Raw genomic sequence first — 19,152 nt, 5'->3', positions numbered from 1 at the left:
ATGTCAATGTGCCATAAATAACCTTTAAAAAAAAAAATCAGACTTCAGGATATTTTTACTTTCACTATATAAAAATAGTGTGTAATTATATATAGAGATATAGTGGTGCCTTGGATTACGAGCAAACTTCGTTCCGGGACCGTGCTTTTAATCCAAATCCTCTTACACCAAAGCAAATTTTCCCATAAGAAATCATAGAAATGCAGACAATTGGTTCCACACCCCAAAAATAATTTATTGTTCTAAATAACATGTAAAACAGATGAAACAAACATTCAGAAACAGCAGAATATGTGATATTATAAGTTGCTGTACAGTAATGGAGAGGATGGGAAACACAAGGGCTGACACAGACTGCAGGGGCAGGAGAGATGTGGGCACATACATGCAGCGCTCTCTGTCCGGGGAGAGAGGGGTTACAGCTATAAGAGATTTCCTCCACAGTCCTGTGCCCTGATGCAAGCCCCAGCCTGAAGTGGACCTGCTATGATTTGAAGGTGGGGGAGACTTCCTGGGTCAGAGTACAGTGCTGTAGACCCTGCTATGCAGGCCATTCCCCTCCCCCATTCACCATCCCACCCAGTACAGGGAGCTCTTAAACCAAAGCAATGCTGTTAAATAAAGTCAGTTTTGAAAAACAGTGAGTTCTTAAACCAAAACGCTCTTATTCCAAGTTACTCTTAAACCAAGGTAGCACTGTATATGGATAGATACATACAATAAAATATACACACACATGTATATGTAACACTTATACTTGACAGTGCCAATGCCCTACTGGTGTCCTCTGTCAGCGCTTCCAGTTTTCTTTCCCAACACATAGGAAGACAGTATAGAAAACAGGAACTACTCAGAGAGGGGACAGGCACTAAGGGGATCAGGGGCGGGTGAGTACATGCTGCTTTAAGTTTTCTTTTTTTTTTTTTTTTTTTTTAAATTCTCAATTTTATTCATTTTTCCATTTTATAAAACAAACAAATGAGGGCTACAACACCACCTTCACAAGCTTTAAGTTTTCTATGTTTAAATCAATGTTGTACATATGGCCAAACTGTGGTCCATGCTCCCTTCATGCCAATATTTGGTCTTTTCTCAGCTCAGAATAAGAGACCAAACACAGGAAGTCCCAGTCCTTTGCGAGCTCACGTGAAGAAAAACACCAATTTATTATGCAAGTTGTATATGAACTGAGGGCAATTTTCGTACCTTTTCTTAATTACGTTATCAGCTGTGCAGCTTAACGGAACAATGCTCTTTGTATCACTGTGGGATTACAGAGGTTTTGGTGCTGTCAGACAGGAGAGCTGACCATACAGAGCGAGCACCCCCAGGATTCTTAAAGGAAAAGTCCGGCAAAATTTTTTATTAAAGTGTTGTATTGCCCCCCAAAAGTTATACAAATCAGCAATATACACTTATTACAGGAAATGCTTATAAAGTGCTTTTTTTCCCTGCACTTACTACTGCATCAAGGCTTTACTTCCTGGATGACATGGTGATGTCACGACCCGATTTCCAGAGCTGTGCGGTCTGTGGCTGCTGGAGAGGATGATGGCAGGGGGACAATGAGGGACACAGGGCACTGGAGGGACACTGAGCGTCCCTCTGCCATCATCCTCTCCAGCAGCCACAGCCCACACCGCTCTGGGAGTCGGGTCGTGACATCACCATTTTATCCAGGAAGTGACATCACCATGTTATCCAGGAAGTGAAGCCTTGATGCAGTAGTAAGGTCAGGGAAAAAAGCACTTTATAAGCATTTCCCATAATAAGTGTATATTGGGGATTTGTATACCTTTTGGGGGGCAATAAAATACTTTAATTAAAAAAAATTGCCGGACTTCTCCTTTAAATACTGAATGTTAACAGCTGTACACATGCACAGTGATGGTAGACACTTAGTGGCCATCTGTATAATGTTAATTTAAACATTCAAAACTTTAAAAAAAATAGTGTATATAGTAGAACTGCTTGTGACTAGAGATGAGCAAACCTCGAGCATTCTCAAGTCTATCTGAACCCGATCATTCGCCATTTGATTAGCTGGGGCTGCTGAACTTGGATAAAGCTCTAAGGTTGTCTGGAAAACATTGATACAGCCAATGACTATACCCATGTTTTCCACATTGCCTTAGGGCTTTATCCAAGTTCAGCAGCCACCGCTAATCAAATGCCGAATGATCGGGTTCGGATGGACTCGAGCATGCTCCAGGTTCACTCATCTCTACTTGTGATAACCCTGGTTGATTTGTAAAAAAAAAAAAAAAAAAATTGCGGCGGTGCCTCTTTAACATTCAGATGTTTTCTCTCTATAATATGGGAAATGAAAAGAAAAGTGACCACAGCCGTACATTGCTGGTGTAGCTTTTCTTCTTTGTGAAGAATATCTATTCTCACACTTCGAGGATTTGGTGAAGTGCCCAGAAAGAAGATTTTCTCTCTGTTGATGGAACAAATGGCTGTCAATTGGCGGGGGGGGGGGGGGGGGGGGGCGTTGTGTACAGCACTGAAACCTTGATAGATGTTGTTCAGACCCACAGGGACTGCCGTATGAGGTCTGAGCGCACACAATGTCCTGTGCAAGCGCCTCTAGGTTGGATTTCCACATACCATAGCTATACATCACAGACAAAGTAGCCATAAGATCCTCCTGTCTTAGGGTACTATTACATGGCCCCAATGGGGACCCGATTAGAACTGTAAACGAGTGCTGATCTGCTAGATCGGTGCTCGTTTACTGGGCCTATTACACGGCCCAATAATCGTTAAACAAGGGCTGCATGGACATCGTTACCGATGTCCTTTCAGCCCTTGCTTAAACTGCATACATTACCTATCCATGGTCCAGGACTCCTCTTGCAGTCCTCTCCTCCCCAGGTCCAGCGCACTGCAGCTTCAGAGCGGCCTGTCTGGCTGAGAGGCCTGTCAGCTAAATCATTGGCTGCAGGGGTCCTGGCCTGTGATTGGCTGAGTGGCCTGTCAACTAAGACAGGCTGCTCTGAAGCTGCAGTGCGTGGGACTCTGGGACAAGTGGAGCACAGGAGAAGCCCTAGACCATGGATAGGTAATGTATGCAGTTTGCAAATCGTCAGCCGCCGGCCACGCACCACTATTGCACGTAGCGATGCACGGTTGGTACCCGACAATTACAGGTCCAAACCTGTATCAATGATCAGCTGATCGTTGTCATCGGCTGATTGTTGTGTTTATCGGCCGATTTATTGTTCCATGCAATAGTACCCTTAGATGTGATTTTCCTGCTTCTTGTATTTGCTTAATGACAGAAAAGTCACTTGGATTGAGGTCCATGCTGTCAACGTTGCGTGTGGCTTGTGATTCGAAACCAAACATCTATAAAAATTGGGATTTGCGGACGCTGCTGGGTAGTAGTCACAGGGCGACCACATTGCCGATCATTGGGTGCAGTGTTGTGATCTTTATTTTCTGCAACCAAAGTCGCTGTGGCAGATTTTCCCCCATTGCTGCTGAAGATGCCAAGTGTGAATCCACCTCTATTCTTGCTATAAAAACACCCAGACACTTTGTGCTCTCCATGACGGCTTTTCTAGAATAAATGCCTTAACCCGCACCTAGATAAAATATAAGATAACATGAGAGAGAAAAAAGCACAAACCAGACGCTGCACAAGGTTAAGAGACATAATAGAATGTAAACAAATGTTATTCACCTCTGTAATAGAAAGGGCAAGGACCAGAGGAGACAAGTACAGTAACATATTAATCCTGCTGGAACCTTGATCTGTCAATCATTAACCAGCGCTGCACCGTCACTTTCATCTCACATTATTGCACGCCAAAATATCAGTGTATATTGCAGCAAATTGTTTGTTCACACGAGAGCTAGAGATTGTGTCTGTGCACTGATCTTCTGTGTTCCTGGTCATACACCGATTAACTGGTTTGCTACAAATTTAGGCAGTAGAGATGACAGGAGAGCATGATGTGCGCTCCTGTTGTCACATCTACTACTCACCTACTCCCCCGTGCTGACTTGTCTTACATCTTCACCAGAAGGGGCCTGGACCATGCTGCCTTCTCCCGGCGCTGTAGTCCAGGCCACTTCGGTAAGCATGTGTAGCTGGTCAGCACGGGGGAATAGGTGAGTAGTAGATGTGATAACAGGAGCGCACATCATGCTCTCCTGTCATCTCTACTGCCGGGGGGGGGGGATCCGTGCCGGGCGGTGTGGGGGGGCCTCGGCTAGGGGATCTGTGCCGCAATCCTCCACTGGATCGTGTGAATAAGGCCTTAGGCCTCAATGACAATAGTAGTTCTGTCCGCAATTGTTGGCAGAACATAGGACCAATGCATTTCAATTCAGATGCACATCCATAGTAGCACAACGGACGTGTGAATGAGGCCTAACGGTAACAATGCTTAGGAATAAATGATAGAGCATAAACAACCAAACCTTAGGCTGCCTTTACACAGAAAGATTTATCTTACAGATCTTTGAAGCCAAAGCCAGGAATAGATTTGAAGAGCCAAAATCTGTTTTCCTTTATGACTTGTTTTATAGTCTGTTCCTGGCTTTGGCTTTAAAAATCTGTCAGATAAATGTCTGTGTAAATTCACCTTTATCCTTCGCCAGCAGGTTCCTGAAACAATCTTGTAGAAATTCAACAAAGGACATGGGGTTAATCTCCTGATCCAATTTTAGGAGGTGGAGGGTATACCAAAGTTCCTAGAATATGTCTTCCATGCTGTTAGTAGCAACCAACTTTGTTATTGGGTTTATTAGCCAAAAAATGCATTTTTATAATGAAAAAGCAGTTTGAAGCTCCCCCCCCCCCCCCGTCTTCATGGTTTTCTATGGAGAGGGGAGGGGTGGAGGGAGATGAGGCACCAAAACAGGACAACAAAGACTTAATTTACAGCTACATCACTGGGCTATCTCATCTGAGGTCAGCACTGACCTCTGAATACGCTTTTATACAGGTCCCGCTGTGTAATCCTTTGTTCTCTGCTCTCATATTTGCCTAATAAACCCAATTGCAAAGTTTCTTAAAATCACCTGTACTATTGATTTCTGCAAAAAAAGGAGCGACACTTTAAGTGTAGCCGAAAAACATTACAGCCACATGGTACTATTCTACCTATACATTGTTTAGGTTTTGGGGTTTTGTGGCATGGTTTTATATGGGACAGTAGGAAATGCCTTTAGCACCACTGTCATTTTATACTGTCAGGAAATCCTGATCAGGAGGCCTCAAAAGGCATCGGGAAAGCATCAGGATTTCCTGACTGTAATCAGATTTTACAATCGGTAAACAATCAGGAATTGACTTCAGGATTTTGTGATACATACCAGCAGTTAGTACCATGTGCATAAATTCCTGTGGTATGCATAACATGCCATGACCCCTAATAACGGCAGAAGCCCCTCCCCTTCATGTATGCATGTCGCCTGTTATTTAGACCATCTCCCCCCACAATGTGGGCATATCCCCTAATAATGACCATACGATTTTTACTCCTTGAGAGACCTGTCAGTCAGGCCCAACAGGGCAGGGAGAAGCCAGCATAGAGCCTCCTATAATCCCTGTTCCTGCCATTTTTAGAGCTATGAATCCTCGGATTGCAGTGATGAAGCCTGTTCTTGTTTCTTTGTGTATTCAGAAGTTACAACCATCAGGAATCGGCACATGTACAGGTTGTTTGACAAACTTTATTCAGACAGGGTTACACCTACATTAGAGTCGCATAGTAGACCAGCTCTTCTCCACTTTTTCACTGATCTACAGCTATGTATATATTCACTGTTATCCAGAGTGTCCCTGCCCCCCCCAACGTGGTAGGCACATAAAAGGAAAAAAAGGGTATTTGGCATATCGGGAGGCCAATGGCTGGCTCCCACTCTGCCAGTGTCATTAGAAAAGCCTCTTGCAGCATCGCCAACCAATCTGGAATTCCTGACGCTCCCATAGATCTCTGAAGGGTGTCTGTCAGTAATGCGATAAATCCAGACAGATTACCTGGTCATGTGAAGGAGGCTTTACAAAATTTCTAAATTCACATTTTTTTTTCTCCTATACAATTCTCAGAACTCCTGTCTTGATGTAGATGTGTGAGCCCAGGCCTAGCGTTGTATATTCACGTTACCTGACAGTATGGGCAGACCACTTCCCAGTCTATGCAGAGTGCTGTATATAAAGCAGTGGTGAACTCAGCTCGCTCCCAGTATTGAATGTACAGTATGTAAACATCCACCTACGTGACAGAACATGAGAAGTTTGACATTTTATTAGCCTTTGCTGCCTGCTCGTCCATCAGATGCCCATCATGAGCCATGCCACAGCGTGGGGGGGTTGGCGCTCACATGAGCTCAGAGTTCGCCCAGAATTTGTTTAGGTAATAAAAAAAAAACAATTGGATATCAGAAGGTCTGCCCCGGCCTGGGATTCCAGCTGCTAGAGGGCTTGGTGGAGCTAGAGATATTGCAGGAATGTAGATCAGGTTTATATCTGGTTTGCTGGGTGTGTATCGGCCTCAGCTGACCTGAGCTGTCACTCAACCCAGGTGCTTCTCTCTTCATGCTGTGTGTGTGTGTGTGTGTGTGTGTATATATATGTATATATATATATATATATATATGTATGTATATATATATATATATATATATATATATATATATATATATATATATATATATATATATATATATATATATATATATATATATAATATATATATTATATATATATTTTTTTTTTTTTTTTTTTTTTCTTTTAACTCTACCTTTTTTGGTTAAAATGATGATCTATAATGTGGGTATGAGATTTATTTTCCTTGCACTCCAAATCTCTGGTGCCCCTCATATTCCTGCATAGGTGAAGCATACCTGCACGTCTAGATAAGCTGTCTGTATATATGCTAATTCTAGACAATAAGTAATTCATTAATTATAGCTATTATAGCTCAGTAATTAATAACATTTATTTTATGCCATATTTCATCTTTTGTTTCATGTGTATTTACAGATTTTATCATAACTTAAGTCTGTATCTGCATATCATAAAAACGTATTGAATCTTACAAGGAAATCTTCTAGAGAGCCGACCAATATTGTGCGTGTGTACATATATGCTCTGGTTCCACTGGTGCAATACCCAGGTAGTACACTCAAAGTATCGATATTTAAAACCATACATCTGAATTTGGGCTGAGTCCACACAATTATTAATCCCGCTGTATCCATATGTTCCAGGACTCCCTAGGGCTGCATCCAACTACTTCATCCACCGGTAATCATATGCTGCACTCGCTCTGGTTCAGACAAACCCAGGCATACTCGAGACTCACTCATCTCTAGTGTCCAATATATCTAACATCTTCTATAAAGCTGAACAGGAGACCTCCAGTAGAGAATAAATCAATCTCTGACACTAATCTTAAGGCCCTATTCCATGGTACGAGGAGCTGAGAGCACTCGTTTGCTCCTTAAGTTGGCCCGTGGAATAGGGCCTTTATTCCTCCATGCATCTCTAAGCGCTGAAAGTTTATGGCGGTGCTGGATCGGCTTGGTACGGTTATCTCCAAGCATTGACTTTTACCCCTATGAGTAATTCTAGATAAAGAATTTGCTGCTCTTAGAGGAATTTAACAGGGCACGTCTGGCAGAAGATCGGCTCGTATCGTTTTTATTTTATTTATATAGGTGACTTTTACCTGCCAAAGGCAGAGCTTGTGGCTGTTAAAGGGGTAGTGCGGCGTTTAAAAATTATTTACTAAATAACACATATTACAAAGTTACACAACTTTGTAACGTGTGTTATGTAAGTGAATGGCCCCCTTCCCCGTTTCTCCCCCCCCCCCCGGAAGTGTGGTGCAGTATACTCACCAGATTACTGTCGACCCCGGTCGCCTTCTTGGGTCGAACGATGTCCTCTTCAGGAGGCCGGCCGGACCGCTCCAGCCATCCCTCATGCTGGCCCCCCTCTGCCGCGTCATCAGCTGCTCAGCCGCGATCACATGTTAAGTTTAATTGTGGATTTAGCAACCACTGCAATATGTGACTAGGGATCACAATGTACTAGTACAATGCAAGCATCATAAACCAAAGGGGGTGTAAAACATATACAGTAGATGTGTAGTAATGGGTGGCATCCATAGATACCATGTGGATTACATTGCAGAATAAATGGATATTGGTAAATCATGCCCTCAGGTATTGCTAGTCCCCACATATACATGCCTGTCTGGCCACACTACAACAAAGCATATTGTCCCTGGTGGGTCGTGATGAGCAAATCTACAGTATTAATGAAGCTTTATTTTTAACCTATAAAAGATCCAAAGTCCCCACTACTAGCGATGAGCGACTCTACCTTATTAAAGTAGCACTTCGCTACACTTGGTTGTTGGCTTGTCAGCTGGCTGCCTTTAAACTCCGCTCCACTACAGGTGTCTGGAACAGCTAGATGCAGTCCTTGGAGAAGTTTCCCAGGACTGCATCCAGCCTTTCCAGGCACCTGGAGTGGAGTTCAAAGGCAGCTGGCTGAGAAGCCGATGACCAAGCGTAGAAAAGTGCTTCTTTAATAAGGTAGAGTCGCTCATCGCTAGTGGTAGGGACTTTTGATTTTCTTTAGGTCAATAATAATAAAAAATCGGGGAATTTCTAATTAATTTGTAATAAGGAAATAAATAAGGGGAAATAAATTTTGGAAATTCCACCGACCTAGGCCAAAACAAACCTCAGTGTGGGAGTGTTCTGTATAGCTGAGTCATCAACATAATACATAGAGATACATAGCTCTCTAAGAAACTTACAGAAAGTTTCTGCTACACAATATGCATGTATGTGTTTTTTTCCGCAAGAGCCTCCCAGTGGATCTTTACTTCTTACTGGGCTTAGAAGTAGGGAAAAAAAAAATAATAATTATGGGGTTGGGGGAAAATGTAAAAAAATGCAAATGTGCTTACTGGTCCCTGAACACACGCTGCGCCGCATCATGGAGCTCCCAGACCCCACTGGCTGTCATTTTCTCCCGGATACGTCACAATCCAGGATTTGGCCTGCTCAGCCAATCAGTGACTGTACTGGTGTCCCGCCCCAGTCACTGACTGGCTGAGTGGGGCATTCGTCAGCCAAGTCGTGACAAAGCCAGAGGGGAGCTCAAAAGACGGCTGGTGGATTCCCATGACATTGAAGCTGATTGTTTCCCTTTAAAATATATATCTTCCAGATAATATTTTTAGATCAGAGCCAGATACTGAAATATGCTAATGAGGCTTTTTTTCCACCTTATTTGCATTTTTTTTTTTACGTAGTACCAGACATTAAAAAAAAAACTTTTGTTGTGCAAAACCAGAAAAACGTGTCCCACCACAAAAAACGAGGCCTGATAAGGTTATGTTGACGAGAAAATAAAAGTAATAGCGACGATTGTAGGCGATAAAGAGATTGGTTTAAGTAATATTGGCTTAGTCTTTAAGAGGTTAAAAGCCAATGAATATTGTCACCATGTGGTGTGTGTGTGTGTGTGTTGTATTTTTTTTTTTTTTTTTTTTTTTTTTTGTTCCCCCCCCCCCCCCCCCCCCCTCTGTCCCTCTTAACACTCACAAAGATCTCTTCAGAAGAGGGAAGTGTGTCTTGGGGTCAAGGTTTATGGGTAGATTTTATAGGTATGCTTGTCATTACTGTATGTAGAGAGAGACGTGGGAGAAAATGAATGTTTTTATGAGAACAGAGGGAATGATGGCGGTCAGTCGTGCACCCAGCATCACTGCTTCAGCATGGGGCAGATAATAAGGGCGGCTATGGGTAGAGGCTGTACAGGACACAGTGTGACAGCAATGCATCCTGGTGCATGGGAGATTCTGTCTGTCCCCAGAATGTGGCTTGGGTCTTCTAGAATATTATGTTCTCTCTCTCTCTTTTTTTTTTTTTTTTTTAAAGCAACATATTGTCCAGTATGAGGACAGAGAGATCCTGAACATTTTCAATGAGTCCTGAACTATAACCTTATGTTCCAGACACCTGAAAATGCTCAGGTTAAGTGAGTAAAGGAATTCTATGGTATGCTGCCACCATCTTACCCGTGCAGGTCTCCTTAAACTGTCCTTATATCATTACTTTTATATTGTGTATGTACTCTTTAATGCAGTTAAAAATAGTGTCCTGTGCCTAACCTGGACGGCTTTATTACACTGCGTAATCTGGTCAGCCCGACCCATTGTGCTTTGCAAGGATCAGTGATGATGATGACGTAGTTGTTGTCCTCGCCATCATCATCGTAACCATTACTGATCCCCTAGTGAAGCCCAAGGGGTCAGGCTGACCAGATTATGTAATGTTTTAATGGAGCACTGCTGGTTTGGCACAGGACACACTGTATTAAGAGTAATCTGGCTAACCAGAGCTCTAGTGAGACCACATCTGGAGTAGGCTTCTCTTCTAGACACATCTCTTGTAAAAAGTTAATAAAATGAATCATAAAATGTACCAGGAAAGACTTAAAGGAAACCAGTCAGCACAATTGTGCTGATATGGTTCCTTGCTGTACAGTATAGATCTACTGTGCAGTTCCCTGAAGTTACCAGCCGTGGCTGCAGCAGTAGCTTTTCAGCGTGGAAAAAAGTTGTATTCCCCCACATGAGGCTGGGAGAGGGGACGACAAATAGTAATCTGGGCAGGGAGCCGCCTGTCAGCCTGCGGTGTGGGGTAGCTGCATGGAAGATCTGTGCTGTGCAGCAGGGAACCATTTTGGCACCATCACACTGATTGGTTCCCTTTTTAAAAGGGTAGTTTAGCAAGAAAATCAAATTCTTTTACATTAACTGGTGCCAGACACCTCTGTCAATGTCAGGAACTCTGTCCAGAGCAGTACCATATCCCCATAGATAGATAAACCACTTCTGCTCTCCAGACAGGAAAAAGGGGGGGGGGGGGGGGGGGACACTGAACAATTCCAAATCTTGCAAATCTATTAAAATAACAGTGAAATACGTTGAACATTTAAAATTGATCAATGGAAATCAAAATGGATTTGGAATCATACTCAAAATCAAAGTGGAAAATCAAATTATAGGTTGATCCAATGAGTGGAAATGCCTTAAGACAAGGAAATGTGGCTGTGTGTGGCCTCCACATGCCTGTATGACCTCCTTACAACACCTGGGCATGCTCCTGATAAGGCGGCGGATGTTCTTTCCTGAGGGATCTTGTCCTGGACCTAGACTAAAGAATCCACCAACTCCTGGACAGTCTGTGGTACAATGTGGTATAATGTGCTATTGGTGAATGGAACAGGACACGATGTCCCAGAATTGCACGTTATATTCAGGTCTGGGGAACAGGCGGGCCAGTCCATAGCATCAATGCCTTCATTATGCAGGAACTGCTGACACACTCCAGCCACAGCAATAGGAGGAACCCAGGGCCAACCACACAAGCATATGGTCTCCTAAGGGGTCGGAGGATCTCATCTTGGTACCTAATGGCAGTCAGGCTACCTCTGAGCACATGGATGGCTGCGCGGCCCTCCAAAGTAATGCCACCCCACACCATTACTGACCCACTGCTAAACCAGTCATGCTGAAGGATGTTGCAGCAGAATGTTCTCCATGGCGTCTCCAGACTCAAGTCCAGCGTACTCAGTGTGAACCTGCACTCATCCATGAAAAGTACAGGTGCCAATGTTAAATCTGCCAATCTTGGTGTTCTCTTGCTGTAAGCACATCACCAACTTGTGGACATTGGACCTCATACCATCCTCATGGAGTCCGTTTCTGACTGAGCAGACACATGGGTATTAGTGGCCTGCTGGGGTCATTTTGCAGGGCTCCGCCACTGCTCCTTCTCCTTGCACAAAGAAGGAGGTAGCGGTCCTGCTGCTGGGTTGTTGCCCTCCTTCGGCCCCCTCCACTTCTCTTAGTATATCTGCTTCATGCTCTGGACATTGAGCTGACAGACACAGCTAACCTGCTTGCCACAGCTCGCATTGATGTTCCATTCTGGATGAGCTGCACCTTCTGTGGGTTGTAGACAATGCCTCATACTAGAGCAATGACATAATACAATACAGACCAAAACAGCCAGAAAGGATGAGAGCAGAGAAATGGTCTGGGGTCACCACCTGCAGAATCTCTCCTTTATAATGGCTGTTCTGCTTATTGCCTATCATTTCTACCTGTCGTCTGTTCCATTTGCAGGAGAAATTGGTTCACAATCCGTTAGGCATATTGCTTGGCTTGCAGGTCAAAGTTATGGAGAACAAAATATGTTCCTATTCCACTGATATTATATCATGGAACATTGAAGTAGAAGCACACAATGGTGATTTACTCATCTTAAACATTTTATTAAAATGAAAGCCTGCACCAGTGGTGGGTATACCCCAACAGAAAATGTCACCATCTCAATAACTTAGGTGCTCTTGAGAATCAATTGCAGCTTAACAACGATGTCTCAGTCTATACACAAGTCGCTTTATTGTCTGCTGAGACATGGCATCCCACTCTTCTTGAAGGGTGGTCATCAAGGTTCTGGCGTACAGAATTACAAGCCTCTACACAGCAACTCAGCTGATCCCATAGGTTTTCTATGGGATTCCGGTCTGGAGAAAGAGCAGGCCACTCCATGTGAGGTCCCCAGTCTCCAGCAGCCGTTCCCTAATGATGAGACCTTGATGAGCTGGAGCATTGTCCTCCATGAACATGACATTAGGCTGTGTTCATGCAGAGGCAGAATGACTGAATTACTGATCAAGTAGTAAGTGTAGGGCAGTTCTGTATCATAAGCACCTGTTTGTCATTGGTGTAGTGCCAACGGATCCGCCTGTACTTTAAAGGGGTTATCCAGCACTACAAAAACATAGTGAGAAAAAACTGCATACACCATAATTATGCAGAAATATAATGGCAACTTGAAAGACACTTTAGCTTGTCCATATTTATCGTGTTGGGACAAAAATGCGGAAGGAACTTTACGGGTAACAGTCCGCAACAAGAAATCCACAAATGAAAAAATGTTCCAGCAAAAAAAAGTCCTTTTAAAAACACTTACTTTATTGTAGAAAAAACTTCCGTAAAACACAGCATGTGAACAGGTAAGTGTAAGTTAGAAACACCCTCTCACCACATGGTATCCAGTCAGGTTCACACCTCAGATGACTAATTAATAAGCAAGGTTTGATAAAGGCTGGTAACAGGCGAAACGCGTCTAGCTTACACGTACCTGTTCACATACTGTGTTTTATGGAAGTTTTTTTTTTCTACAATAGTGTTTTTAAAGACTCCCCTGGAACATTTTTTAATTTGTGAACTACAAAAACATGGCCACTTTCTTCCAGAGACAGCACCACTATTGTCTCCAGTTTGGGTGCAGGCTTTGCAACTCGGATACGTTGAAGTGAATATTGCTTAATTGCAAACCACACCTGAACTGGAGACAAGAGTTGTGCTGTCTCTGAAAGAAAGTGGCCATGTTTATGTAGCGTTGGATAACCCCTTTTATTAATTTGTCCTGTAGCCTAGTGTGCCAGCTCAAATCTACACGGGGCCCCCTAGTGCCTAAAGTAGAGCACAGATATCTGTAAAACGTGTACAGTATTCAGTTCTCTCCTGTCTGTACACTTACTCCCCTTCTTTCAGGAATTTAACCCTTCAGGAAGACCACATTATTACTGGGCGGTTGTCTCTGGGGTGTCATTGTAATGTGGAAATGGGTTTTATTCTCTGTAGGTTGGACACATGTAGCCCTGATCTGGAGTGTTACATTAATGCTATGAACTTAGGTGGGATGTGGAGCTGTCAGGATTTACACCTATCTCATATATATATATATATATATATATATATATATATATATATATACATACTGTCTGGGGGTTTTCTTTACATTTAATTTACACCTTCAGCAAACAGCTTGTGTATAGTGTTTCTATAGCTATACAACCTCGCCAGGGAGATGTGAGATGGGAGTGCTGTGCCTTGTCATGTGCTGTGACTCATTTGGTTTCCTAGATCGGCAAGAATTCTACACATACAAAAATCCTGAAGGCTAAGATCAGTGTTGTGTATATGCTGGCGTGCATGCTGCCTGTATACATATACATGGATGGTCACTGACTAATGGTCAAATTTGCCTAATCCCTTTTACGTTGGTGTATTGACAAAGGCAACCATTAGGAAATGCTGCCAATAGAAGCCGGGGACTACATTGTACAGTCTGCAGCAGGGCTGTGGAGTCGGTAAGCCGCAGCTCCGACTCCTGAATTTTATCAGGAGACCGACTCCGACTCCACAGCCCTGGTCTGCAGACACTTATTGCATCTTTGTGTTGCAGATCTTAAGTTTGTGTGTGTGTTTTTGTCTCTCTCCTCTCCTGGACGGTTTATAATGTTTCTTGGCTTGTTCTAGTCGTTCCTCTTAGTAGATATTTTGTCTTCTCCTGCCAGAGCTCCAGTTTCCAGATCACAGTGGAATAACTAGCAGTGGTGCTTATAGTCTAGAACAGGGATGGGGAACCTTCGGCCCTCCAGCTGTTGCAAAACCACAACTCCCATCATGCCTGGACAGCCAGTGGAATAACTAGCAGTGCTGCTTATAGTCTAGAACAGGGATGGGGAACCTTCGGCCCTCCAGCTGTTGCAAAACTACAACTCCCATCATGCCTGGACAGCTGTCCAGGCATGATGGGAGTTGTAGTTTTGCAACAGCTGGAGGGCCGAAGGTTCTCCATCCCTGGTCTAGAACAATGGAAATTACCTATCTGGATTCATTGTGGCTTCATAATGGGTTTTTGACCAGTCACGACTACAACCCCCAAAACCATATGCTTCCTAGGCCAGCCACACAGATGGCACTATCACATGGAGATAGAAAGATCTAGATTAGCTACTGTACCCATGTATTCTGTATATATCCTCCTTTATGAGACAGCAGACAGAGTAGAAGTTGGTAATGCAGAAAGAAGTCTTTCTGTTCAAGCAGTGTTCTAGACGAGAAGCAAAAAGCCATTTTGTCAAAAAGGAGTAAGTCTATATCCCTGTCTGTCTGATCCCCATGGCATCATCCTGTCTGTATAGCTGCTATAAGTGACTGGAGGCATGCTGTGTATTGTGTTGCTGTGACCTTCTATACAGATGGCATTGTGCACTGGAGTGAGTGGCGGCCTCTGCTCACTGTCTGGGAGGTTTGGGTGACACTATGAAGGATTGCACAATCCATGTTAGCAGCTCTGGTTGCTGTCCCTGTGCAGGCCTGGTTGCCGGCAGATGGGAGGGGGTGTGTGTGCCTGACTCCATGCCAGAGGAGGCGGCAGCACAGGCAGCTCAGGCACCTGCTCCTCCCTCCGCCTCCTCCCTTTTTCTGAGCGATGGAGAGGCTGCAGTGAGCTGGCCCTGGGTGCAGAAGCAGAAGAGGAGACGCGATGGTGACACCGGCCCAGCCCTTGTGTGTGAGCTGCGGCCGGACCGTGCAGCCCCTGTCAGCATGACTGAGCCCTCTCCGCGCCCCCACTGTTCGGTGCTCAGCTGCTTTGTGAGTCTCTCTTAAGCTTCACAAGGTGGAAGGGTGGGCTTCTTCTGCATGGTGGGGTTCATTGCTGGATATCTGCTTGGGGAGGGGTTGGTAGTTGCTGCCGGAGACCTATACACCCTCTGAGCTGAGGCTGGGAACCAGCATTTATTCCTGATTCTCAGACTTGGCACGTCATAGCCACAGGCCGTCTATATGCTCTGTAGTGAATAGTTGTGGAAAATCCTTTCCTTAGCCACTCCCTTCTTGGGGATACCCTGCTTCTAGACATGCCTTTGTGTGCCTGCTATTGTACACATTGGGGATACCCCTCATGCCAGGGAGGAGTGTGTGCCAATATGATTGCCCATAGTCACAGGGCATAATACTGGGCACCTCCGGAGGTGGCGTCCCTGACAAAGGAGGGTTTATATTTAGGCCAGTTCTCACCTATCCATTCCCAGGGATATTGTGTTCTGCTTGTTCATGACTGACTGATCCAGAGAGAGAACGTATTGTCCTGGTGCTGCAGAGGTCTTACCTATGTAGGCCCAGTGACGGCACACCATCCTCTGCCAACTACATCGTCACTTGGCAGGGTGTGCAGCTGGGATGTGGTCCGGATGGAGTGAGTGCACTGCAAACCCTTCACATTGACACTACCCGGATAGTTAACCGGTTATGGGGCATGAATACAGGTATTGTGGTGAGGAGCTCTTTATTATGCAGCCTATAGAGCCATGTATTTAGCTAAAAGCTTTGCCAGTCCTGGAGGGTTAATCATTGGGAATCTGTTCCATAAGGCAGAGGTCATTGATTTTACTTGTGACTTCTTCCTGGCTAATGTGTGTGATGAATGCTGCAGGTATGATCGCTTCTTCCCCAGTATCCTATGTGGTGAAAATATCTGAAGAATATTCTCCGTCTGATGGGGTGATGTACTCCACCTCTAGTTATGATGCCAAAGCAGACAAACCACTTTACCCCCTTGGTTCTTCGCAGTCACCCTTTGCTTTTTAGCTAACCAAGAGTAGTTTTTGCCATCCTTCATCACCTATACTTTGATTTTTCTGCCAGCATAATATTATAGAACAGGAGGAGATGAGCAGATCGGTATACAGTATCATGGGGGAAGAGTAAGCTTAATCTGTAATTTTAAGGGTTATTTTCTGCTAGCACAGATATGTTTTATTAATTATTGTTATTTTTATAAAGAGTATTTCTGTCTTAACATCTTATAAATCATTTCAGCTAGTGGGTGGTACTAATCAGTGACTGACAGCTCTCCATATACAATGCTTATACAGAGACAGCTGTCAATCATTTTAGCTAATAATCATTCAGTGATTTTACAATCGTCTCTCCCCTATTATACTGGTAGATTGGACTGCATTTTATGTTATAAATGGCCTAGGTGCAGGATATCATTCTACTAGCCAAAACAACCCCTTTATGCGGCTTATGCATGTGACCTCCTTTATACTATACTCATATACAGTATGTATCTAAAGTACAGGTTCTGTATGTATACTGAGAGAAGCAGCTTTTTTTTGAGGGAAGTGGGTCCTCTGTATGCCCTTAATCAGTGTCCGCTGTCAGGGGGGCAACTAGGCTGCGCTTGTACACAATAAATTGTCAGCCAACTCTGACATGTTGGGTTAACTTTTATTTAAAGTGTATGGTGAACTTTAAAGGGGTGCTCCAGAGTGACTGTTTTATAACTGGTGCTGTGTGTGCAACGGTGCTGGCTCAGAGCAGAGTTTGGCCAGCGCTGCAGTTCCCAACGCAAATGTTGGAGGCAGCAGAGAGTCCTGTGTCCCTCCATACTGTTGTCATTCATGCATTATTGAATACAAGTAAGTTTTATTTATTCTTATGAATTTTATATTAGAGTAATATAACATTATTAAAGCAGTGAATAAAAATGGTTACTCTTTGGAGCACCCCTTTAATGATTCTCCTTGCTTGCTTTCTAGAAGTCATAGTACCATAGTAAGTTGAATCCTCTATTATAATTTTGCCCATCGGTTAATCCCTGTGCTGTTTGTTTTTTAATACAGCAAGATTTTTTTTGTGTGCTAAATAGTGTAGACTGGCCTGAAAGGAATAATACTTGCATAAATCCTTTCTCCTTTATTCATATTTAATTTGATCCTATTGTCTTTTTATTATGATTATGAAGTTGTTTATCTTCTGTGTTCCTATTCTTGCTGCCTGCTACCTAAAAAAAAAAAAAACTTTTAAAGGTTACCATACACCTTCAATAGCTGTAGGTAAAGCTAGTTCATTGAGAAGCAGTCAGTGAAAACAAAGGATCGGACATGTTGACACTCAATATCTTCTGGTTTCCTTGAATATTTTGTCTAGCGAGATCTTATGGGTTCTGTGTATAGACTTCCTAAAGAGACCTTGTGTGAGCTGTCAGCTTTCGTAAATAGCTTTGTGATGTACCATTTATCTGCTCTTACCGGAAATGTACAGCTCAATGGCCAAGTAGGTGTTCTATGCTGGGGATGTGTCCCTACACTGAGACTATCCAATCAGAGCTGACTGTGTACAGACACTCCCCCGAACTGGTAACACCCTGTTGGATATTTACTAATACTTTACTAGAAATGTAACAGGTTGTGTTTAAGAGGTGGAGCAGGAGCCTCCCTCCTCTGCCCTGTCTGCAGTAAGAAATAAATGGAGGGGGCAGGATTATCACAAGTAAACTTGGGAATGAATGATAAGACAAGAAATCACCAAGGTAACTTTTTTTTTTTTTTTTGTCTTTCTCTGTATTTTCTCAGGGTGAAGAGCCCCCCAGTCTGGAATATATCCAAGCCAAGGATCTGTTCCCACCCAGGGAACTGGTGAAAGAGGAGGAAAAGTTACAGGTAGGACCCTGGTGTGCAGCATGAAGCTCATATTGCAAAGTTTTATACTGCTAGAAGCGGTAAAGTTACGAGGTCTAGCCAGCTGATATAAGCACCTTCCCTACTCAGATGGGAAAACTATCTGGTCCATTACATATCAGAGCCCCTGTTAGTGTGACAAAAAATACAAGACTTGGTCTGTACCCTTACACAATGAAGTATACATGTATTTTTATTACTAGGTCTGGGGTATACTCTTGTTCCTGCATCTTGATTCATATACGCCTGACAGGCTCCAAAAGAAATGAGCAGCAGTACTAGGACCCGCCTGTGGACAGAAGTGGCACTGTTTCTAGCAGAAAGCAGCCTTGTCTCTTCTGCTTTAATGCTGCCCCTTAAGCAATAATCTTACATTACTCCCCACAATGTGTTAGACTGCAGTACGTCTCAAAGTGAATATACTGGTGTACTATACATACTGTTAGACATGATGTATGTAGCAGAGCTGTATATTGTACAGTACTAGAAGTATTATGCCAGTGCGGTGCAGAGCTGTATTTGTGTGCTCCTATCTCCATCTTTCTCCCATCAGTCTCAGTCCTTTGTTGTGCTAGGCATCCTGATACAACAGACAAGGGCCAGGCAGGAGCGTATTTTTATTCTTGGCCAGTTTATATAGTAAATTATTCATGAAAGCAAATGTTTTCTGCTCTGCCCGTACGCTTATAAAGTAATTGCCAACATAAAGATTCTCGCTGACTGTTGTTGTTGTTGTAGCTTTCTGTGCTTAAAAATTGGACACACACAAGAAGTTG

The 19,152-nt window shown here is 43.5% G+C and overlaps 1 protein-coding gene across 3 annotated transcripts in view; it reads left to right on the top strand.

The window, feature by feature from the left end:
* The window catches only part of MTMR4 (myotubularin related protein 4), a 47,841-nt gene that overhangs the window by 6,032 nt on the left and 22,657 nt on the right, over nt 1–19,152 (top strand). For 2 of the 3 annotated variants that reach the window (XM_069944492.1, XM_069944494.1), the window contains exon 3: nt 18,272–18,358. In XM_069944492.1, the coding sequence (XP_069800593.1) occupies nt 18,272–18,358 (87 nt within the window). Of the gene's footprint in view, nt 1–15,344; nt 15,504–18,271; nt 18,359–19,152 lie in introns of those variants that run through there. The other variant, XM_069944491.1, reaches the window with a different exon arrangement.

This window comes from Dendropsophus ebraccatus, chromosome 11 (assembly GCF_027789765.1).
Source record: "Dendropsophus ebraccatus isolate aDenEbr1 chromosome 11, aDenEbr1.pat, whole genome shotgun sequence".
NCBI classification, from domain to species: domain Eukaryota; kingdom Metazoa; phylum Chordata; class Amphibia; order Anura; family Hylidae; genus Dendropsophus; species Dendropsophus ebraccatus.
Note: the sequence above shows the minus strand (reverse complement) of the source record. Positions and strands in the feature narration are given on the sequence as shown.